Source organism: Otolemur garnettii, unplaced genomic scaffold (assembly GCF_000181295.1).
Source record: "Otolemur garnettii isolate 467f Iridium unplaced genomic scaffold, OtoGar3 scaffold00048, whole genome shotgun sequence".
NCBI classification, from domain to species: Eukaryota; Metazoa; Chordata; class Mammalia; order Primates; family Galagidae; genus Otolemur; species Otolemur garnettii.
In genome coordinates, this window is record NW_003852443.1 from 4,823,660 (window position 1) to 4,847,981 (window position 24,322).

Here is a 24,322-nt window from a genome sequence, read left to right on the forward strand (position 1 = left end):
ACTTTGTCACTCTTGGTAGAGTACCATGGCATCATAGCTCACAGCATCATAGCTCAAACTCTTGGGCTCAAGTGATCCTCTTGCCTCAGCTTCCCAAAAAGCACCAGGCCTGGACCTCTTTCAATGTGAAAAATAAAATCTTCTTTCAAAACAAATGTTAATTGTATAAGTTGTTGACATAAGCACTGAAGTACCTTAAAATGGCGACAGATAATGAGCAAAAGTCAAAGATAAAGAGTCCAGTACCAAATTCTTTCATGCTGTGGGTAAGAAGTCTGAAAATGCTGCGCCTTTTTTAACAGTGAGAAGGGACATTGCCTCCTCAGCATAATTCATTTTTCATAGCTAAAATAGAAACTGAACATACATACAATGTAGAAAATAAGGATAGATTTCTGATTTGAACTGCCCCTTTTCATTTGTGTGCCTGGTTATACCTGATTTAAGATTGTCTAATATAGTATTGCTAGCAGTTACAGGGGGAATCTTTCAAGCTCTCTTATTTATTAGAAATATATTTCAAATTTTTGGCCCCAAAGTTTGTGAATATCAGGATCTACCTAAAAAGGAGCTTCAAAAAACGTGAGGAAAGGGAAAGAGAAGCCGACTCTTCTTTCCTGTTACTTCTTCTCACTGCTGAATCAGATTCTATAGGTCACAGTGGGTGAGATGTGTCCTAGAATACAACGGAACAATTCATTTTCAACCAAGTTTCTATCTGAGTATTCAAAACAGGCACATGCAGAAAATTTGACATTCTGACTTAGTGGGATTCTAGGATTTGTTCTATTTTTCTGTAACTATTGTAGGAACATATGACCCTCTACCTCTTAGGAAGCAGGAGCCAGAGTAGCAGGAACATTCTAGCAAAATCTCCACTCCCCATGAGAAGGAAGTAGTCTTTCTGATACGCGGACAAGGTGCCCATTTTGCCTCAGATAAACATGACCACTAGGTGGGCACACTAAAAGTCACTTCACTCAAAGGATATGCTGACATGGAAAAATACACATGGCCTTTCATCACCAATCTTTTATTTTCACCCATGAGACATAACGTTAAATAATATCAGAAATTAATAAAGGAATTCAATTTAAAAAGTAAATTTGCTCCCTCGTGCATTCAGCACATTTATGGAGCACCTATTATGTTAAAAGAACTGTTGCAGGCAGAAGAGACAGAGCTATAATAGGCAGACTAGATCATCATTCTCTTTGAGGTACTAATCTGATGGCTGAGAATAGACAGAAAGAAATAAGTAAACTAATGAATCCAATACATACTTTTACATAGTGCAAAGTGCCACGCAGAAAACAACATCGAGTAGGGGGCAGCTCTGGATTGGCTGCACGGGGAAGGTCTTTGGAGGTGTCAGGAAGCTGACCCAGGCACCAGGAAAAACTATGCTGTGGTGATAAGTGTTTCAGGCAGAGCAAATGGCAACAGCAGACCCTGGAAGAGAATGAACATGGCTTATCTTTTTTGTTCAGAACAAAAGCCAGTGTGATGGGGCATTAGTAAGAATGGGAGAAAAATGAAAAAGAAAAGTAAAGTCTGAGTAGGCCGGCAGGAATTGGGTCATGTGAGGTCATAGTGGGACCTTCAAGGAGCAGTCCTTAAAAATACTTACTCTACAAATTGTAGCTTGAAAAATAACTATGCTGGCTTAGTGCCTGTGGCTCAAGTGGCTAAGGTGCCAGCCACATACACCTAAGGTGGCGGGTTCGAATCCCCAGCCCGGGCCCGCCAAACAGCAATGATGGCTGCAACCAAAAAATGGCCAGGCGTTGTGGCGGGCGCCTGTAGTCTCAGCTACTTGGGAGGCTGAGGCAGGAGACTCGCTTGAGCCCAGGAGTTGGAGGTTGCTGTGAGCATGATGCCATGGCACTCTACCCAGGGGGATAGCTTGAAGCTCCGTCTCAAAAAAAAAAAAAAAAAAAAAAAAAGAAAAGAAAAAAGAAAAATAGCTATGCTAATTATATTTTTTATAACATAAGCGTTCAATCACATAAATTCCAAATTCTGAAGCCAGCAAAGACTATGGGAGATCAAATGAAATGACATAGAATTATCCACTGGCCCAAAGTCCAATCTATCACAGTTGGTCCTAACTGGCGTTAGACATGCTTGCCCCCAATGGAGTGGATCTAAATATCTCTGTTGGCTGTGGATTCATCTGGCTCCATCTGTAGCATGGAGAAGGTGGCCCAGCCTGGAGGAGGCTGTCCCATCAGCTTACATCCCTGGGATTGGCCTTGCTTCTCTTAGAAGCTTGGTTATTAGTTTTCAGATCATACTCAATAGCCTTTTAAAAACAATGTTAAGAATAGCAGACTGTTTTTCATGGTCTTCTGCTCAAATTTGGATTTTTAAGAATCTGCAGTGAAGACTGTGGTTCTAGTTCTAGCCAAATCCCTTCCAAACACAAAGCAACTACATGACTATTAAGCTTGTAGTCTTATTGTTTAATGCTCTGGAAAAAAGTACCTAAGCTTTAGGCAAAGTAGAGAAAGCAATGTTCAGGAAGTTTATTGCATGTTTTTGAAAGCAATTTTCATTCGTATTACATATATAAATCACTAATGAGACCATTGATATTCAAAAATTAAGAGGGAAAATGGAAGTACTTTGGCATCATTGTTACTGATAAATATTTAACGAGTTCATTCCTCCTTCCAGATATTTATTGAATATTTACTATGTATTAGGAACTATGCAAAGCTGAGAATTCATGGTGAATGAGATAAATTCCCTGCTGCCAGGAGCTTATGGTCTAACAATAATACCACCAACATGACTTAACACTTGATATTTCTTATATTCGAGAGCAGGGGTCCTCAAACTTTTTAAACAGGGGGCCAGTTCACTGTCCCTCAGACCGTTGGAGGACAGGCAGGGTGGCAAAAACACCCGGTGGGCCGGATAAATGTCCTAGGCAGGCCGCATGTGGCCCGCGGGCCATAGTTTGAGGATGCCTGCTCTAGAATGTTACTGAGTATACTAACTTTATTTAATAGGGAATATGGACAGTAAGAAAGAAGTAAACTTAATAATAAAGAGTAATAACAAATGATGTAAAGAAAAGTAAAGCATAACATGGTTGAGAGGTTAATGACTGTCTGAAGTTGTCCAGAAACTGTGGCTCTGTGACCTTATATAGCAAAGGGGACTTACAAATGTAACCGAGTTATGAGTTATCTGGGCAGGCCCAACATAATTTCAATGATTATTATAAGAGGCAGGGACAAAAGTCAAAGTCAGAGAAAAAGAGATGTTAAGGATGGAGGAAAAGAGCAGAGGAGAGCTCACATTGCTGGCTCAGAAGATAGAAGAAGAGGTCAGAAGCCAAGGAATATAGATGACCTCTGGAAGTCAGAAAAGGGAAGGTGATGAATTCTCCTTTACAGCCCATAAAAAGTAATGCAGGCCTGTTAACACCTTGACTTTAGTCCCATGAAACTGATTTTGGAGGACTGAACTCCAGAAATGTGTAGCACATTTGTTTTATTTTAAGCCACTAAGGTTGTGGTAATTGGTTACAGCATGAATAGGAAACTGATACGCAGAGTGACAGAATGGTGACTCACAGAAAGTGCCTAGGAATGGCTTCTTTGAGGAGGTAGCCTTTAAGTGAAAAGTGAACAAAGTGAAGGAGTTAGCCAAGGCCAAAAATACTCTAGTCAGAGGGAACAGCAAGGCTTTGGGAAGGGACTATTCTCAGTGTGGTTGAGGACTGGTAAAGAGGCTGTGGGAATGTGCAAGAAGAAAAATGTTAGCAGGTGATCTTGGAGAGGTAACGAGAGGCCTGATTATGTTAAGGCCTCTAGCCTTGCTAGGCTTTTTGATTTTATTTCAGGAGTGAGGAAGTCATTGGAAGGTTTGGAGCAGGGAGTGATATGCCGCTGTTACTTCTTAAAGGAGCAACGTAACTACAAAGTGGAAAATAGGCTCTGAGCTGGAGGTACCACTACAGGGAAAGGGAAAGCCAAGAGATTAAAGTTGCCCAGCTGACAGGCGCCGACTAGGATGAGAGCGGCTGGAATAAAGACATTTTGCAGAGGGAATAAACAGGACTTGCTGGAGGATTTGATGTGAGGTATAAGACAAAGAAGGAGACAAGTTTGATATCAGGGATTTTGATGATACTATTTGCTGATTTGAAACATTTTAGGAATAACAGGTTCCTGATGGGAAATCAGCAGTTTGGTTTTAGATCAGTTTCAGAAGCTAATTCAGATACCTAGTAAAGACATCAGGCAGGCAGTTGGTTGTAATCTGAAGTTCAGGAAAGTGACTGGGGAGGTGGTATCATTTGCAGAGCCCTGGAAGAGGACAGCTCATCAGAAGGAAAGAATAAAACATACCCTTTATTATTTCCACCAAAGCCAATGTTTTTGACTGCCTGACTTGACAGAAGCTTGAAAAATGGCAACTTGCCCTTTGGCAAAGGTCCTAGGAAGTAGCCATTGTCTTGGCCTGTTGGCCCTTGCTCTCAGTCAGTTTATAGAATGTCAATGAGCTCGCCTTGTGTTGATTGTCTGCACCTCTGAGTATAAGATGCTGAATCCAGAGCTGCAACTCATTCTTCCAAGGGTATCCTCTCTTTCCTGCTCCTGACTGTGGAACAGAACCACCTGAAGCCTGCCTGGGGTTTAGCAGCAGCTGTGCTTCTGCTCTGAGAAACAGTGCGCTGCAGTCAGACCAAACTGAAGCTCTTCCTCACCTTTCCTGGAGGCTTGGGTATTTGCTGTCAGAGCATTAAACAGTAAGAGTCCTGTCTTAAGTAGCACACAGGTGCTTTATGTTGGAAAGGGATTTGTTTGGGCCTATGCACAATCTGAGGAAAGAACCTTGGGTGACCGGAGGTGAAGACAAAATGAGGGGTAGCTGTCTATGTGATGGAATTGTTTAGGCACTAACCCACTGGAACTAGATGAACAGCTCTATGGATTTCCTCGTTACCTCCACCACTCCTAACTTTTTCTCAATATAAAGAGAAAGACCTTGTACAAAACCTTCTGCTTCGCTTCCCGGTCTTCCTGAGGACTCACTTCTCCCTGACTGCTTCCCCATTGCTCGTAGGCAGCTCCTGCGTGATTACCCTGCTTTGAGGAGCCTTGCTAAATAGCCCTGGCTAGACATTGGACTTACCTAGGGAACTTTTAAAAACCCAAAGTCTGGATCCCACCTGAGATTCCAACTTAATTATCTTCTAGTATGGCCTGGATGTCTGGGTTTTAAAAGCTCCCCAGGTAACTCTAAGGTGCAGTCACAATTGGGAATCACTGGCTTCCAGACTTTCCTGTGCTTTCCAAATTAACAAGCAGCTAATTATAGGAATTCCAGCTATAAAGTGAAAGTTAAGAGTAACTGCCCTACCCACCCTGGGGCTCTTCAGAGCAAGCCCTGCTACTTGTAATCTTCCTCAAAGGAGTTCAAATCCAGGCACAGACAAGATTGCAGAGGCGCTATCTTGGATGTGAACGAAAATGAAATCTTACCGCTCTTGGTAAGCAGCTGACTGGACACCCTCTTGGCCAAGAGGATCCCTAAAACTGAGTTGCTAGTCATGATCAGACATGCTTCATCATGCCTCCTTCCCTTATTAGAGAGGTCCTATGTGACTTAAACTGACAGACCTAAGGCTATAGAAGACCGCCCTGCAGGTCCTTGATATATATAAACTACTTGAGTCAGTCTGGTCCTTTGTCCCTAATTAACAGACCCTTTATTTTAAGCATTCCTTTTCACTGACTCTCGGTTTTTAGACAAGCCTGACTCGGCAATTGTCAGCTAAGGAATGAAGCCCGCCTATCACCCAATAAGCCCCAGCTTCCAGATGTCCCACCTTTTTGGACCAACTCATTGGATGTTTTCCATGTGTTGATTCATGACCTCCCCTGTAATTCTTGTCTCCCCACTACGTATAAACCAGACTGTAACCTCACCACCGTGAGTCCTGGTGTGGCTCTGGGTCATGGTCTTTTAATTTGGCTCAGAATAAACCAACTTAATTTTTTTTTTTTAAACCGAGTATGGCTTCATTTCCTTCCACATGGGGAAGTATTTAGCAGCTAAATACTTACAGCACAGAGGCTTTAACACTAAATTTGTCAGATGTAAATCTGTGCATGCAAACTAGAGGGCTTACCTCTAGCTTCCCCTCAAGGGTTTTGGGAGGTAAGCTCCCACTCCTCCTGCGGTGTACAGATCTGTTTATGGCACGCCAACAGTGGTAAAGCACCACCTCTGCTCTCCAGGGGAAACCACGGAAAGGGGGGGGGGGGACTGGGCTCCATCCTTGCAAGTCTTAAGTGTGCAGCCAGGGACATCTGTTGTCTAGTAGCTTCTTAGGAAAATGCAGTTTGTGGGGCCCGTCCCACACCTATTCAATAGGAATCTGCATTTTAATAAGGTGCCCAAGGGATGTATATAGAAGTAAAAGTCTCAGGACGGCTGGTTTATTGTATACAACTTCAGGGTATAGCAATGCACTAAATCCTACTGAACAGTAGGGACTAGGAGCAGGGAGTCACTTATTCTCCCTTTTGGACGTGGGTCTTTGTGGTGGGTGGCGGGCACGCGAGGCTGGCAGGCAGAGGCGCTAGATTAGGTCCGGGACGCCCCGCCTGCCCGCTCCGCCTCCCTCCTGGGTCTCTGCCCCGCGCGCCGTTGCTGTGGCAGCGCCGGACGCAGCTAGAGCGGTGGCTGCAGCGGCCTGTGCCGCCTCCTCCGAAGGCCTTCCCGGACCCCAGGCTTGCGCCCAGCCTGCAAGTGCGCCATGCCTCGCAGGAGGCGCGGGAGCCGGGTGGGTGCCCTGGAGGGCGGCCGGGAGGAGGAGGCGTCCCGGGAGGCGGCTGTTGTGCCCTCGCCGCTCTGGACTTCTCCGCAGCAGACTGAGGCTGCGGAGCAGATTCTGCTCCGAGGCATCTTCGAGATTGGACGGGGTAGCTGTGACGTGGTGCTGAGCGAGCGGGCCTTGAGGTGGCGACCCATTCAGCCCGAGCGCCTGACCGGTGAGTGCCGGGTCCCAGCGCCCTAGCGTCGGGTCCCGCTGCGCTTCACCCCTGTTCCCCGCTCCTCGCGGCTCACTCTTGCGTCCCGGCTCCTCCCTCCGTTCCTCTTCTCCCCTGCTGGGACTGCTTACCCAGTCCGGAAGCCACTGCCATCTCCTCAACTGGGACCTCCTCCTAGAACCCCCAGGGGCCCCTCCTGTTCCCCGCCTCCTCCAGCCTGGCTTTCCCGCCTCCGGTGCATTCCCCAGACAGATGCCACCACCTCTGCTCTGCGTCGCGACAGGAAAAGTTAGGCCGCAAAGGGGAGGTGAATTACAGAGGCGGGAAGGTCACCTACTCCGCCTCTCCAATTTGAAGTCTTAACCCATCAACTTTTGACCATACGCCGAAAGCATAAGCCTTTTACAGACGATGCCTACACCTGGGCTCTGAATCCAGGAGTCATTTTGCGGACCGCTGAAAAGTTAGCCCCACAGCTTTGGGATCTTTCTGTTTTGTTTTGTTTTGTTTTTCCCCAAACTTCACATGCCTTACCATTGTCTGGAATCAAGACTTCTTCGGGATCGGTCTAGAAACTTTTGGTTTTCAATACTGACTGTAGAATATCGAATTGATCCCAGAATTTCTTTCTTAGTAGGTCCTTGGTCTGGGGATTCGAAGAATGAACCCACGGACAGTGGGTTAAAATCAGTGTGAAGATAGGATTTTATTAGAAAGGAATACGGAAGCAGTAAAAAAGCGCCAGAGCCTCTGGCAAGGGGAAGACCCACGTCAGAAATCTCTCAGGTGTCCTTTCTGTAGGGGTCTAATTACATTTTGGCCAGGACTTGGTAGGTGGAAAATCATCCTTTCAAAGTTAATGAGTGTATTAACAAATGAATGAATGCAGTCCCTCCTCCACCAGGACAAAGTTTTCAGGTCCCTACAGTTTGCTCCTCCCAGAAGGTACTGGGGGAGCCGTGTAAAGATCAACTGTTTATGGCTCGCAAACAGTGGTAAAGCAAGGTGGAACAACCCCCAAATGACTCAGGCTGCTTTGTTAATGACCTTGCTAGAGCCCAGAGGTGTGGCCTGGAGAAGGTAGCTTGTTTGTGCCGGGAAATGGGGGTCGGATTTCTGAGCTCACCTGGGAGCTCAGAATGGGGGTGGTGGTGGTGGTCGTGTCCCTGACCAACCCTGAGTGGGGGAATCCTGTATCAGAATCTCAATTTTGCAGTGGTTAGTTACATCAGGCAGTTTACTTGTATTTACCTCTTGAATTGACCTAAAATTTTAGTTATCCAAATCTTGTTACAGTGCTGTAGTTTACTATAGATATTTCAAGTCTTGGTCTATTTTCATGTCTTATTCAAATAGTCTTATAAATAGACATAAATATCTTGTAAAGATGATCTTATAATAAATAGTCTAATTTTCGAGTCTAAATACGAGAAATACTCGTTTTTGCTGAATTAGCTTCAGTGTGAGTGGTGAAAGGCAGATGAAATGGAGGAGACACTATATCAAGCTTAGGGTACTTGAGAGGAGATGATTTAGGGGGACACCTTAGAATGTGGTACACACCCTTCTTTAGCTATATACAAATTTATGAAATTTAAAAATTTGTCTTCCCTCTCAGAAAATAAGACAGTGTGATTTTTGAGTTATAGAAGAGGAAAAGTCACTATGTTAAATTTTCTTGTTTAAAAGTCTAGCAAACTGAAACCAACTAGTCAGGGACCCAGCACCGCTTATGATAGTGAACTTCTTGTGCTGTATATGCCATGCTTGCACACTTAACGAAGACAAAAACTATTTTTGACCTTAATTAAAATCTTATCAGATGCTTTTTAAACTGAAGGTGAAGTATTTTCCTGAACCTGTGAAATTAAGAGCTAGGATATGGATAATAGAATAATTCTCTTAGTCTTTAAGTCAGTTTGACTTATGGCCTATGGAAGTTTATAATTAGAGTTTAGATTACCCCAAAGAGCCAATATAACTTACAGTGAAACTAAAATACTATAAAATTAAAATGAGACATTGTACAATGGGAGAGAGGTCATACAAGCCAATGTTGCAATGCTGTTACATGAAGAATCAAACAACGACATGAAAAAGAATTCTTTTTTATATTAAGTGATGATTGAAGAAAGATAGGGTTAAGCAGCAATCCCAACAATGTGATTTTAAGTTATCTTGACAGTTTCACAAGTCTAAAGGCGGCAAGTGCTGATTCTTTAATTTTGCCCTCAAACCCTTTGGTTTTCTTTTCCTTCCTGGAGGTGTGCCACTTTTTCTTTGTAATTAACACCTGGTATTCAAACCACTGTGGGCCTCTACAATTGGGGCACACCAGTAAGTAATTCTATTTATAAAACTAACCAAGAGATGTTAGATAAAACAATGAGAGTAGGAAAAGAGAAGGAAGTATTCAGAAATGAGAGGTTAAATGTGATAACTACTCCTTGTGGTTGAATTAACTTAGATGTGAGTGGTGAAAGATGAATGAAACAAAGGAGAAACTACATCAGAGTTAGCATGCGTAGGAGGATATGGTGTGGTATCATACAGTAGAGGGCCAGGTTCTCTGTTGGTTATCAAGTGACTGGCTGTCCCAGCATAGGGTGGGTGAAGTCACTGGGCGTTCATTATTCGGTCATATATGAGATGTTTGCCTCACAGTGCCTTACTTGTTTTCACTAATAAAATAAAATACCATATGATCTTTCTGTAATTTTCCATCCTGAATAATGATAATGAGCAAAGACTCTAATGTATTTTATGAGGGCTATCACTGCCAAAGTTGGAACTAATTGATGGACTTGTTGGCAGGTTAGATGAGTATAATCATAGTGATTTTCGTTGTCTTTATTGGGTTCAAGTGTGACCTGGAATAATGACTGTAGAAGTAAGCCTCGTGGAAAAGAGCATTTAAGTCAGGGGGGAGTCACAAATCACTAGCGGTATTGGCTTTTTCATTTGATTTTAAGTCAGGTGTATGCTGTAGTATTATACATGTGCTTCTTTATTAACTCAACTGGATCTAGCAGTTGGTCTAATAACTTTTCAAAAGTTTTTGACACATGGTCATTGTACATATTTTGCTGCTATAAACTGATGTTTCAGTGCTCATTTATGTTGTGTGATGATCCAATTGGGGTAGGGTATCCATCACTTCATGCATTGGCCATTTCTTTGTGGCAAGAACCTTCAGCATCTTCTCTTTCTGGGCTATTTTGTGAGGATAGTGTTTTCTTGTTAACCATAGTCACCTGCTGTGCACTAGAATTTATTCTTCCTATCTAATTTCTCCATTCACCAAAATCTCTTTATTCTCCTGCCCCTTCCCTTTCCAGTCTCTATAACCATGTTTTAGTCTTTGTTCCTATGACATCCAGTTGCAATCACTTATTAAAAAAAATTCCACACATGAGTGAGACCAGGCATTTTGTCTTTCTGTGTCTGGCTTATTTCATTTAGTGCTCTCTGAGTTCATCATGTTTTCACAAATAAAGGGATTTTATTCTTTTTGTTATAACTGAATAATATTCCACTGTGCATATATACCACATTTCCTTTATCTATTCATCTGTATGTTGGACACATACATTGTTTCTATATGATGGCTATTATGTATAAACATAGGAGTACACATATGTCTCCAACATACTTGAGTGTTTTTCTTTTGTGTGTGTGTGTGTGTATATATACCCAGTAGTGGGATTAATGGGTCATATGTGTATTGTTATTTTTACTTTTCTGAGAAAATTCCATACTGTTTTCCATAACGGCTGTGCTAGCTTATGATACCAACAGTGTGTAACTGGTCCCTTTTTTCCTTATCCTTATATATATTTGTTATCTTTTTGATAATAGAGATTGTAACTGAAGTAAGATATTGTACCATAGTGGTTTTGATTTGCACTTCCTTGATGATTAGTGATATTTACCATATTTTTATAACATACATGTTGGTCATTTGTATGTCTTCTTTTGAGATGTGTCTATTTTGGGGGACACTTATTTTTGTTTTTTAAATTTATTTTGATTGATATGAGGGCACAAATGATTAGGTTACATTGTTTGTGTTTGTTAGATAAAGTTCAAGTTATAGTTGAGCCCTTTGCCCAGAGAGTATGCTATAGACACTGTGCCCATGAGGTGAGAGTTTACCAATCCCTCTCTCTCCTCCCCTCTCTTCCTGCCTCCTCCCCATCCCCCACTTGAATTTAATTGTATTTTTCTCTCATGTGGGCATGTAATTGTCTATCTATTGATTTCATATGAGTATTGAACACATTGGATACTTGCTTTTCCATTCTTGTGCTACTTTACAGCTTTTGTATTAACCTGGATGGAAGCTCACACCTGTAATCCCAGTACTCTGGGAGGCCAAGGCGATCACCTAAAGCTCAGGAGTGCAGCCAGCCTGAGCTAGAGTGAGACCCCATGTCTAAAAAATAGCTCAGCATTATGGTGGGCACCTGTAGTCCCAGCTACTAGGGATGCTGAAGCAAGACAGTCACTTGAGTCCAAGAGTCTTGAGTTTGCTGTGAGCTGTGACACCATGGTACTCTATCAGGGGCAACAAAGTGAGACTCTGTCACAAAACCCCCCAAACAAACAAACAAAAAAACCCTGGATGGAGTTGAATAACATTCTTCTTAGTCAAGTATTACATGAATGAACAGTGTTTATTAGAGTCTTTTATCCATTTCAAAAATCAGGTTTTATTTTTTGCTGTTGAGGTAACTTTCTTATATATTCTGGATATTAATCCCTTATCAGGGATTATTTTTTTCCCATTCCACAGGTCTCTTTACTGTTAGTAGTTTCCTTTGTTTGACAAAAGCCTTTTTAGTTTAGTGTGATCTATTTATTTGTTCTTCTTAGGTTGCCTGTGTTTTTTTAAATTGTTGCCCAGTTCAGTGTCATGAGGCTCCCCTATATTTTCTTCCATTAGTTTAATAGTTTCAAGTTTTACATTTGAGTCCTTATTCCAGTTTGAGTTGATTTTCTTATATGGTAGGAGGTAGGAGTCAAGTCTCATCCTTGTACATGTGGATATCTAATTTTCCTATCCTAGCACCATTTATTGAAAACATTGTCTTTTCCCCAATGTGTGTTCTTGGCACCTTTGTTGAAAATCAGTTGGCCATAAAGGTGTGGATTTATTTCTGGGATCTCTATTCTATTCTATTTGTCTATTTATCTGTTCTTAATGCCAGTAACATGCTGTTTTGGTTACTATAGCTTTGCAGTATATTTCGAAGTCAGATAGTATGATGTTTGCAGCCTGGTTTATTATGCTCAGGACAACTTTGGCTATTTGGGGTCTTTTGTGGATTTGTATGAATTTTAGGATTATTTCCTCTATTTCTGTGAAGACTATTATTTTGATAGTGATTGCATTAAATCTGTAGACCAATTGGGTATTGCCCTATTAATATTTAATGCATGATTATGGACTATTTTCTCATCTATTTGTGTCCTCTATTTTTTTCATCAAAGTTTTATAGTTTTCAGTGTCCTTGGTTAAGTTTATTCCTAGGTATCTTATTTTTTTTGTCCTGGCTATTGCTAATGGAATTGTTTTATTTTATTTTTCAGATAGTTCACTATTGGCAAACTATCTGAAAAGAACTGTAAAGATCCTACTGATTTTTGTATGTTGAATTTTGTATTCTATAACTTTATTGAATTTATTAGTTCTAACAATATTGTTTTGGGTGATGTCTCCAGATTTTTCTACATTTGAGATCATGTCCTCCAGATAGAGACAATTTGATTTCTTCCTTTGAATTTGGATTCCCTTTATTTCTTTCTCTAGCCTCAATGCTTTAGCTAGAATTTTCAGTATTATGTTGAATAAAAGTGACAAAAGTAGGTATCCTTGTCTTATTCCTAATCTTTAAGGAAAAGCTTTTGGCTTTCCCCCATTCAGTATGATATTAACCGTGGAGTTGTCATTTATGGGCTTTATTGTGTTGAGATACATACATTCTGTACCTAATTTGTTAGGAGTTTTTTTTTTTTTTTTTTTTAAATCATAAAGGAATGCTGAATTTTGTCAAATTTTTTGGCATCACTTGACCCGATAATATGGTTTCTGTTTTTCTGTTAACTGCATTGATTTGCATATACTGAGCCATCTTTACATCTCTGGGATAAATCCTGTACATAAACGATTTATGTACTGTTGGATTTGGTTTGCTAATATCTTGTTGAGAATTTTTGCATCTGTGTCTGTCAGGGATACTGTCCTATAGTTTTCACTTGTTTTGTTCTTTTCTGGTTTTGGAATTAGTGTAATGCTGGCCTTGCAAAATGAGCTTGGAAGTACTCTTTCCTCTTTAATTTTCTGGAATACCATGAAAAAAATTATAAGTTCCTTAAATGTTTGGTAGAATTTAGCAGTGAAGCCATCATGTCCTAGGCTTTTCTTTGTTGGAAGACCTTATGACTGATTAAATTTTCTCACTTGCTATTAGACTGTTCAGATTTTCTATTTCTTCATAATTTAATACTGGTAGATTGCACATTGAAAAACTGTAATTTAAGAAGATAATGTGTGATCTGTCCTCAAATGTTCCATGTGTAATTGAGAAGAATGTGTATTCTGCAGCTGTTGGATGACTGTTCTGTAAATGCCTGGAATTTATCATTTTATGTTATCAAATTTGTTGGCATATAGTTGTTCACAGTAGTTTCTTTTGATCCTTTGTATTTCTGTATTATTAGTTGTAATGTTATCTTTTTAATTGCTGATTTTTGTTTTTTTCTTAGTCTAGTTAAAAATTTGTCCATTTTTTTCCACGCCCCCCATCTCGTCATTGTGTTCTTTCGAATTACTTTTCTAGTCTCAATTTCTGCTGTAAAGTTTATTTATTTATTTATAAATTTATTTATTTATTTCTCTCCTACAAATTTTTAGTTCATTACAGTTCTTGTTTTTCTAGTTACTTGGAGTGTATCATTAGGTTACCAGAAATCTTTCTTTTTTGATGTAGACTTTTATTGCCATAAACTTCTATCTTAGAGTAGCTTTTTGTTTGTCCCATAGGTTGTGGTATGATATATTTCCATTCTCATTTGTCAAGGAAGTTTTTAATTTCTCTTTTAATTTCTTCACTAACCAATTGGTTGTTTAGGAGCATGTTGTTCAATTTTCATCTGTTTTTAATTTTTTTGAAGTTTTTCTTATTGATTTCTAACTTTATACCAATGTTGTAAAAAAAGATACTTGATATGATCTCTGTCTTAAATTTAAGAAGATAATGTATGATCTGTCCTCAAATACTCCATGTGTATTTGAGAAAAATGTGTATTCTGCAGCTGTTGAATGGAATGTCTGAAAAAATGTCTGTTTGGTCCATTTGGTCTATGGTGCAGCTTACATGCAATGTTTCTTTCTTTCTTTTCGTTCGTTCTTTTTCTAGAAAGAAAGGTGATCTATCCATTCTTTAAAGTTAGGTGTTAAAGTACCCTAGTATTGTATTGCAGTCTGTCCCTCCCTTTAGGACAAATATTTGGTTTATATATCTGAGTAATTCTGTTGTTGAACACATACGTTTATAATTGTTATATGCTTTTGTTAAAATGATCCTTTTATCATTATATTATTACCTTCTTTGTCTCTTTTTATAGCTTTTAACTTAGCCTGTTTTACCTGATATAAATATGGCTACTCTTGCTGGCTTTTTGTTTCCATTGACATGGAATATCTTATTCCATTTCTTCACTCTCAGTCTGTTTCTTTTCTTTTCTTTTTTTTTTTTTTTTTTTGGACTGGTTTGAACCCACCACCTCTGGCATATGGAGCCAGCAGCACCTTACTCCTTTGAGCCACAGGTGCTGCTCTCAGTCTATTTCTTTAAAGATGAGGTGAGTTTCTTGTAGGCATCAGATAGTTGGGTTTTGGGTCTTTTTAAAAATATTCAGCCACTCTATATCTTCTAATTGGAGAATTTAATATGTTTACATACAGAGTTATTATTGCTAAGAACTTATTCCTACCATTTTATTCATTGTTTCCTAGCCATTTAGTAGATCCCCCCCCACCACTTTTTTCGTCATTCTCCTCTCTTATTTACCTCTGTGGTCTTGTGATTTTCTTTGGTGCTAAATTTTGGTTACTTTCTCTTATTTGGATATCTGTTATATATATTTTTTTCTTTGTGGTTACCATTGGGTTAACATAGAGTATTCTAATAGACAATTTTTAAGCAAGTAGGTTAAAAACCTCTAGACTCTTTTCTCTCCTCCCTCATTTTTATTTTTGTTGACTTAATTTGCTTTTTAAAAATATATTATGTGCCCCTTAGCTACTAACTGTAGTTGATGTATATAGTACCTTTATATCACTGGGGTATTCTGTTTGATTTATAAATTTGCCTCAATTGGTGAGTTTTATACTTTCACATATTTTCATGATAGTAATTATCATCCTTTAATTTACAGCTGTAACAATTCCTTAAGTATTTTTTATAAGGCTGTACTAGTGGTGATTACTTTCCTCAGCTTTTGCTTGTCTGGGAAGGTCTTTATTTCTTCACTTCTGAAAGATAGTTCCTGGATGTAGTATACTTAACTGATAGTCTTTTTCCTTTTTCTTTTAGCACTTTGAATATATCACCTCATTCTTTCTGGGCATGCAAGTTTATTGCCACAAAATATTTTTTTAGATCTCATTAATCAAAATTTTCAGATCTACAATTTGGTTTCTTTTTTATGATTCTAACCTTTGTTGACTTTCTCATTCAGATCATGAACTATTCTACTTATTTAATTGCATTGTTTTCTGTATTCTCTTCTACTTTAAGTTTCCTTAAGATTATTATTTTGGGCTGGGTGTAGTGACTCATACTTGTAATCCTAGCACTTGGGGAGGCCAAGGCAGGTGGATTGCTTGAGCTCAGGAATTCAAGACTAGCCTGAGCAAGAGTGAGATCCAAGCTCTACTAAAAATAGAAAAATTAGCCAGGTGTTGTGGCAGGTGCTTGTGCTCCCAGCTACTCAGAAGGCTCATGGAAGAGGATCACCTTAGCCTAGGAGTTTGAGGTTGCTATAAGTTATAATGCCATGGTACTCTATCACCCTACCCAGGGCAACTTAGTGAGACTCTGTCTCAAGAAAATTAAAAAATATATATTATTTTGAATTTTTTCAGGCATTTCACAAATGTCCTTTTCTTTGATGCCTATTTCTAGAGACTTACTGTGTTTTTGAGATGTATCATGTCTCCTTGCTTTTTTCATGTTTTTTCTTACGTACCTGTGTTGATAACTGCACATCTAGTGGAATAGTTACCTTTTCTAAATTTTATGTAGAGTCTTTGTAGTGAGATACTTTTTCCCATAGATGGGTCTTAGGGTGTTGGTTGGATATGGTGTGCTGACTTTGGTTTTAAGTGGATTCAATAACATGGTATCTGTAAAGTTTCTTCAGCTGCAGTCCTTGTTGTCCATGCTGCAGTTAACTCAGTGGCCTACACTGCAGGTGTTTGTGATGGCAGTGGTGTGGTTTCCTGGGAATGGGGTGCCAGGTTGTTGGGCCAGGCACTTGCAGGTGTAGAGGTTGTTTATTGAACTTTCTAGGGATGAGAATGTATGTAGATTTTTTTCTATCTTTTCCAGATTGTCTTCTGTATTTATTTAAAACTCTATCTGGCTCACAGTGTTCCTTTGTATTCAAATCCTGCCATTGATGATAATCATATCATAGTCACTATGGAAGCTTCCACTTTTCTTGACCCTTCCATTTTAGTGACTTTCACTTTGCTTGCTGCCATTCATGCATAGGTATTTGTCATCTCTCTTCAAGGCCAACCCATCCATCTCTTCAGCCTCATCTAGGAATTTGTCTTATCTGTTATACCTTCTTTCTTAGGTTTTCATTCTTCTCCCTCTCTCAACTTTTTCACTTATGCATATGATATATTCTAAATTCCTCCATCTTAATTATTCCCTGCCTTGTTCCTACAAGCTGCTATCTCTAACTGCTATCCTGCTTTTTTTCTGTACTTGCTCTGATAAGCTTTTAGGAAAATCAATGTACTCTCACTACCTCCATTAGTTCACCTCTCAATTATTTCTCAACAATCTGAGACCTGGCTTTGTTTCTTCTCTCTGCTGAAACTGCTTGCACAAAAGTCAGCAGCAACATTCTAATTGCTCAAGCAAATGGGAAATTTCATTACTTATCTTTCTGAAAGTCTCCTTCATGTGACACCAACAGCATCTAGTTTATCAGTTTCCTATAGGGACTTCATTCTATCTGCCTGTCAAATTCTGCTGTTCCCAAGGAGTCTGATCTATTATTACTCATCATGTGCTTGCTGGACTGTATCATCCATTATTCTTATGTATCATTATCTACCTTCAAGACTGCCACAAATTTGGTATGTCTATGAGAAAAGCAACTTTTCTTGCTTCTTAGAATAATCCTTGGCTTTGTGTTTCTTATCACAGTCATGGATCCCACCAAAAATTCAGTGTCAGTTGTCAGAATATTTAACTTAACATTTTAGGTGTATCTAAGTTATGATACAATAATTAGGATGTAAAACTAGAATTAATTGTAGCTTATGTTGGATGGATCATAACATTGCACATATAAGTGGTAAATATTTTAGTTTAACATGTGAAGGAGTGTTTAGGAAGCTATCTGGAATATGATTAAGCCAGGATTCTGAGGGTAACCCCAGCCTCATTGTCTCTTACTACTTTTAATCCTGTCCACGCTATTTTTAAGTATTTCTAAAATATACCTTTCTTCTCTGTCCAGCCAATCATCTCCCTAGCTCAGGACTTCATTATCTCTCATTTAACCTTCTCCTTTAAGGCTTTCTCTGTTTACTTGCCTAAATTTTCCTTCTGTTGCACACTTTTTGATTCCCTTTACTGACTTATATTCTTCAATAGCATTTATCTTCTCATGTAGTATATAATTTCTACTGTCTGTATGCCCTACCTTCACTGCACTTCAGGATGGTAGCAAGTTTTGTCTATCATATTATTGGAAGCAAATGGTGTGTTTATACTAGGGGTAACTTGAAGAGTTTTTAAAGGCAGTACTTATGAAAATATAGACAGGATGTAGGGATAATGAAGTACTCTTGAGACTCATAATAGATGGATTAGGTGATATCATTCTTAAGCCCAAAAGGGCAAAGTGAAGGTGCAAACACTGGAACCTGGATTCATAAAGACACATAAGTGGAGGAGGTCACTAGGCAGAAATTGTAGCTTTTGTCTTTGCTTGGCTGATTTCCTCAACCAATCCTGCATGGATGGAGGCAGAGACGAAGTTAGGCTCCCTCTTTTCTGGCTCACAGCTTGGCCTGAAGCCAACTGTAAGCCCAAGAATAAGGGGACCACTTAATGACATGCAAACAGTACAGCTTCCTGGGCACAGAGCAGGTGGAGAATGATGGAGACTGGATCTAGGTGGGGAAAAGGGAAGATATTCAGAACTTCTTTCTTGTTTACTGTCAGCAACTGGAAGAGTGCCTGGCATGTAAACAATCAAGATTATTTGAATACATGAATTTGTTACTGGTTTACTGGTCTCATAAACTTTATTTTTGCATATTTCATTGTAACTTGATTACTAAACATCTACCGATTTAATACCAACCCCTCACTACCTACAAAAACGGTCTCTTTCCTACCTTTTTCAGCATCAGAACTCTGTTTTGTTTTTTATTGTTTGAGATTCATTAAGGGTACAAACAATTAGGTTGTGCGGATTACATTTGTTAGGTAAAGTCCCTCTTATACTTGTGTCCTGCCCCCAAGAGGTGTGCCATACACTGGAAACCCCTAGTCCCCTACCCTATCCCTGCTCCCCTGCTCCAGGAAAAAACCTTTTTCAGTGGATCCCTAATGTATGACAGGTAAAAGCAGAGGTGCCTTGGTTAGAATAGTAGCTGAAAGACTTTGAGTCAGTCTGCGTGGGTCTCCCTTTGCTTAGGAGGAAGGAATATGACAGCCCTCTCCAACCCACTGAGGTAGAGAATGAGACGAGAGACTTGCTCCTTAACGTGGCATGAGAGTCCCATGCTCAGCTCTTGCCTGTTTTTGCATCCTTATTCTCCAGTACTTTTTTGATCTTTTACCACCCTGTGATAGAAGAAATTATACAAATAGCTCTCTCTCTACAGTATCTTTTCTTTGCTGCTCCAGCTAAGGGGAATTTGCTTCCTCTGTGTTTCTTTTCTTCATATTTTTAATGATTACATCTTTATTATCATTAAAATTAATGGAAATTCATTATTTTTTCCCCTTTGGGCATAATTCACTGAGACAATGAATACAGCTTTGCTTTTTTCCCATTAGATGTGAAGCTCCTTGAGGTTCTCTTCAGCTTCGCATTACTCCTAGAGTTCTCATTTAGGAGCTAATGTCAGCTCACTGCTCCATTGTGTGGGTCATGGCAGGAAGATTCCATCTTGTTCAGCTGCAGGGCGGGAAGCACTGAGCAGGGCTCAGATGAGGGGACTACAATTATAATATAACCTGGGTGTATAAAAAAGACATCATCAATTCAGACATCATCATCTTTTTCATTGCCTGTAATGGTACTTGATGATCTTTGTGTTAGAATCTCAAATTATGGTCATTTTACTTGTAGAATCATACATGAGTCTATTCATGTTAATATAAAGTGATTATTAAGCTAACTGTCTATTACTGAGAAGAGTGTGAAGTCCTGAAGAAATGAAAGAGTGATTAGGTGAGTGTTTTTTTTTTTTTTTTTTTTTTGAGGCCAAATGCAAAGGTCAGACAAGTCTGGGTCATAAGACCCTACCAAGGCAGTGCAGGAGTGGGACCAGCACCTCCTGTGGTACCAGGAACTGGGTGTGAGGTGCCAAAAAGCAAGAAGAAAGCTTAGAAAGCGGGAATGGCAGATGCCACAGACTAATTTGGATGTGTTGTAATTTTAACCCTTAGCTCGTGCAGTTAGTGGATATCAGATATTTTCAGAGTTCAGTATTTGCAAAAGCATCACTGATCACCTATTAGAATTGTTTTAAACCTCAACTATGAACAAACTTCTAGAAAGTATACTTACCAAGAGATAAGCTTTTATTTGAAGTATTAGATTGAGGTGGAAAATACAAGCATTCTCATGCATCTTCAGAGCAGGATTTTATTGTCCTATGTAACTAAATATATTAACATGGTTTCTGTACAGGAAATACTACGGATGGGGAGAGTAGCTAGGGGGTAGGATGAGACTATATTAAGCTCATATTTTAGGATGTTAAAGAATGGTCAATTTTGAGATCTCTGTACAAGAAATGCCAGATGTCCATAGTGCTATTTCATACTTGGGATATGAGTCTCCTCCACTCTTCCTCAGCCCTCCGAAGTGGTGGCCCTTTAGGAATTGATAAACACTGTACTCATTTGTGTGCTGATGCATGACTTTTCTGTAACAAAATTTAACAAAACAATTCTTAGCATTGTTATATGAGAGTCACTGTATGATCTGTTTTCATTATAAGTAAATACTGATTATAATTCACTAAATTAACTTCATAATTTCCATATGGACAGAACCTTGAAGTAGGAAAGGCAACTACAGGGTCTTTTATAGCATCTTTTCTCCCTCTGTCTAGGATCTGCTCTCGTTAGTGTTGTAGGACAGGTTCTAGGAGTGGGTGCTAAAGGTCCTGAGGTCCTGTCTCAGAAAATAGCAAGATGGGTAACTGACTTTGGGGAAGTCATTTAACGCCTCTGTCTTATAGGCATATTTGCCTGCAAAATGAGGGGTCTATGTTATGTGGTCTTTACATACTATCAACTCTGATCACTTGTGAAGTTTCATCTTAAAATATCTATTTTTACGGACTTCAAGTGCTAGGGCCTTTTGCCAAATAGTTCTTTGTAAGATTTGAATGGTCAATCGGGCCTTGCCTTCTGGTGTGTGCGTAGGGATGTAGTATTTTACAGCAGGAACTTCATAGTTCTAATGAATTTCTAATTAGAAGAACCACTTGGGAAACAGAGGCCCAAGCCCTTTGCTTCCCTTCCTCAGCTGCAGGGCACAGGGATGGGAGGTGGGCAGTCGCTTTGGCACAGGTCTCATCTTTGGCAAAGAAGAAACCGCTCCCCGGGAGGAGAGAATTGATGAAGCCTCCTTGTAAGCAGATTTTTCATTATGAACAAAAGAACTGGCTTGTTCTTATATTTCATCTATTTGTATCTTCTGTCAAATTTCTGAGGAAAGATTTGGTTAGCATTTGACTACAAATATTTTTAAAGATGAGAGTTTCAAATCTCAATCCTGTTTTACTGTGCTCTCTTTTCTTTTTTTATATACTTGCTATCTCAGGTTACCAGTTTTACGTTGTGCTTTTTTCAAAAGGGCATTTCTGCCACAATCTGAGCTCAGCTGCATTAGAGCAGTGACTAGTCCGAGAAAGCTGGACTTCAATATAAGATCTTGAAAGTGTTTCTTGGTGTTATAAAAGAGTCAAAATTATTTTCGGGAGTCTTAAGTTTATATAAACATTTACTTGATGGAAACTTAGCAACGTGAACAGGAATGTGGAAAAATGTGAAAATGAAGACCAAAAATTTAAAACAAGAGGAGCTGCTGATTATGTGGGACTTAGCAGAACAGAGTATATTCTAAGTATTAATCTGCCTAAGCTGTTTGGGAACAGATGTACGTGAAACAGATACCCAGTGTTCTGTTGTGTACATCCAAAGTGAGACATCTGTCGGTGGACTGTGTGGTCAGAAATAATGGAAGCCAGGGTTAAACCCCAGAGTGACCTCTGACTTACGTGAATTATTGAAAGGCTAATTACTCAGTAAAATATGATGCTTTGAGTCATCAGTCTGTATGTTAAGAAGATTTAGTGTGTTTCTACCCTGTCAAATTTGAAGGAGATGGCCACAGAGACTTATGTTTACCTAGTAACTGCATATACTACCTGCTGGGAAAGTTTTAAAGTGTTTGGGTAAGTCCATTAATCTAGCATAAAACTATTTTCAAAGGTTTTAGGTTTTTATTATGGTAAGTTGGTCTTCACAGAAAAACAAAGATAGAGCAAATTCTTGAAAGCGGGACTGTCCTGTCTTGGAGGGAATGCTCCGTATCTGAACGGGATAGTACAGCTGCGGCTAGCTACATGGGGCCATTGAGAACCAGAAATATGAGTAGAGTGGCTGAGGAGCTAAATGTTTCATTATATTTACTTTTAATTTAATTAATTAATTAATTTTTTGAGACAGAGTCTCACTATATTGCCCCGAGTAGAGTATCATGGCGTCACAGCTTACAGCAACCTCAAACTCTTGGGCTTAAGTGATTCTCTTGCCTCAGTCTCCCAAGCAGCTGGGACTACAGGCACCCGCCACAATACCCAGCTATTTTTTTTTTTTTGGTTATAGTTGTCATTGTTGTTTAGCAGGTCAGGGCTGGGCTCGAATCCACTAGCCTCAGTGTATGTGACTGGTGCCCTACTCACTGAGCTACAGGCGCTGAGCCTACTTTTAATTTTAATACCTACATGTAGCTAGTGGCAACTGCATTAGGCAACAGAGCTCTAATACATGGAGAGTTGAAAATGTTTATTTTCTTCATTCTCAGAGTTTTAATTTTTATTTCTGTATAGAAAGTATAGCTTATTAAAAAATCAATCTTAATATAGAATTGATATCATCATGTCATTTGAGATACCTATTTAAGATAAAGCAACTAAGTCCAGAGATACCAAAATGGCAGAGCCCTATAACACTTTTTTGCAAAAAATGTTTTTATTCATGAATTAATTGGCCAGTAGCACTGTTACAACTCATCCATAAAAATTGTTGTCTCTTCATGGTCATTATGATTTATTATTTGAAATCAAATTTGTCTAACTTAATCTGTTTTTTTCTATAAGAATGATCTATTTGAAATGGTAACTATCCTAGCTTGTGGAGTCTGACCTCATGAAAGTTGTTTCTAAATATACCACAACCCTATGACACCTTCTGAAGGTAAATACTTTTAAAAACTGATCTACTTTTGTGTCCCCTCCCCCATTCCTCCCTCTTTCCCTTGTAGGGCCCCTTGGGCTGGAACTGGTACAGAAACAGTCCTTGGGAGTGGAAAACAGTACTCTCCTTGCAGTCAAGGGACATGCAAATTGAGAGTCAGAGAGGCTGAGCCAAGGTCAGCAAGCCCGAGAGGGTGACCCAGATGGGACTGTGAAAAGCAAGAGGTCCCCAGGTGAATTGCAAAATCTAAATGTGATGAAGCTTAAGGATTACAGAGCCTGGGCGATAGATATAGGGAACAACAGAGAGTTGGGTCTGCAGAAAGATATTATTGCCTAGAGTGGACATTTTTGTCCCCTCTGAAATTTGGGGAACTAGGCATCCTTGTTTAAAGAGCCAGGGATATAGTAGATATAACTCATTGCCGTTGTGTGATCGCAGCACTGGACCATTCATCAGGACCTTGTTGCCTGTTATCGACCTACCCTGTTACTTAACTGAGTTATTAGATTACATATTAAAGAATGACAAGTCTACAAGCATCTCATTAAAGTCCTAAACACAAACCTGTCTAGTCTTCTATATGACTGTACTGCTGCCCAAGTTTTAGAAGTAATGTGCCAATGATAGGGATAATGCATGCTGAACAAATGAGCTGTGTGTGTGTGTGTGTGTGTGTGTGTGTGTGTGAGAGAGAGAGAGAGAGAGAGAGAATGAAAGTACCAAGGGAAGAAACTTCTAGTGGCCTAGTTTTTTAGATGCTTTTGTGTTTTCCAAAATCAGAGAGTGTTGAGCAAGTCAAAAAGAAAAGGGGGAAAGGGATGAAACTGAAGGAAATCACACCTTTTGCAAATTTTTAGCATGAGACCCAGAAGGATCTTAGTGTAAAGCATGACAGTTCAGAGGGAGGCAGACAAGCAGGAAGGTATATGTGCAAAAAAAATGCAGTAGATTAGACTTTTTTCGTTATTGTGCTGTACACTGATGGTAAACCTACAGATAAGTCTAAAATAACATACCAGCTGGCATCAGGGATTTCCTATGTATATTCCAAGCTTTTCATCAGAAACAGAGTTCTGGAAACTAGCACTGCTGCTACACAACAGTGCCTGTGCTTGAGTGAAAATCAAGTACACTTAGATTGGTGTTTACCAAATTCTGTGCTAAGTGTCTTATCTTACTTAACCTTTGCAGCAAGACTAGTCAAGATAAGATTTTATCCCTAGGGCACAGAGGAGTTAAATAACTGGTCCAAGGTCATGTGCTGGCAATGGAGTTGCCGGGATTCAAAGCCAGGCAGACTGACTCCAGAGCCTGCACTGTACC

General features: G+C 39.6%; 1 protein-coding gene across 1 annotated transcript in view; it reads left to right on the forward strand.

The window, feature by feature from the left end:
• Nucleotides 1–6,781: 6,781 nt before the first annotated feature.
• The window catches only part of CERKL (ceramide kinase like), a 117,235-nt gene continuing 99,694 nt past the window's right edge, over nucleotides 6,782–24,322 (forward strand). Inside the window, 1 exon segment of the mRNA XM_023514167.1 lies at nucleotides 6,782–7,016. Coding sequence (XP_023369935.1) covers nucleotides 6,782–7,016 — 235 coding nt within the window.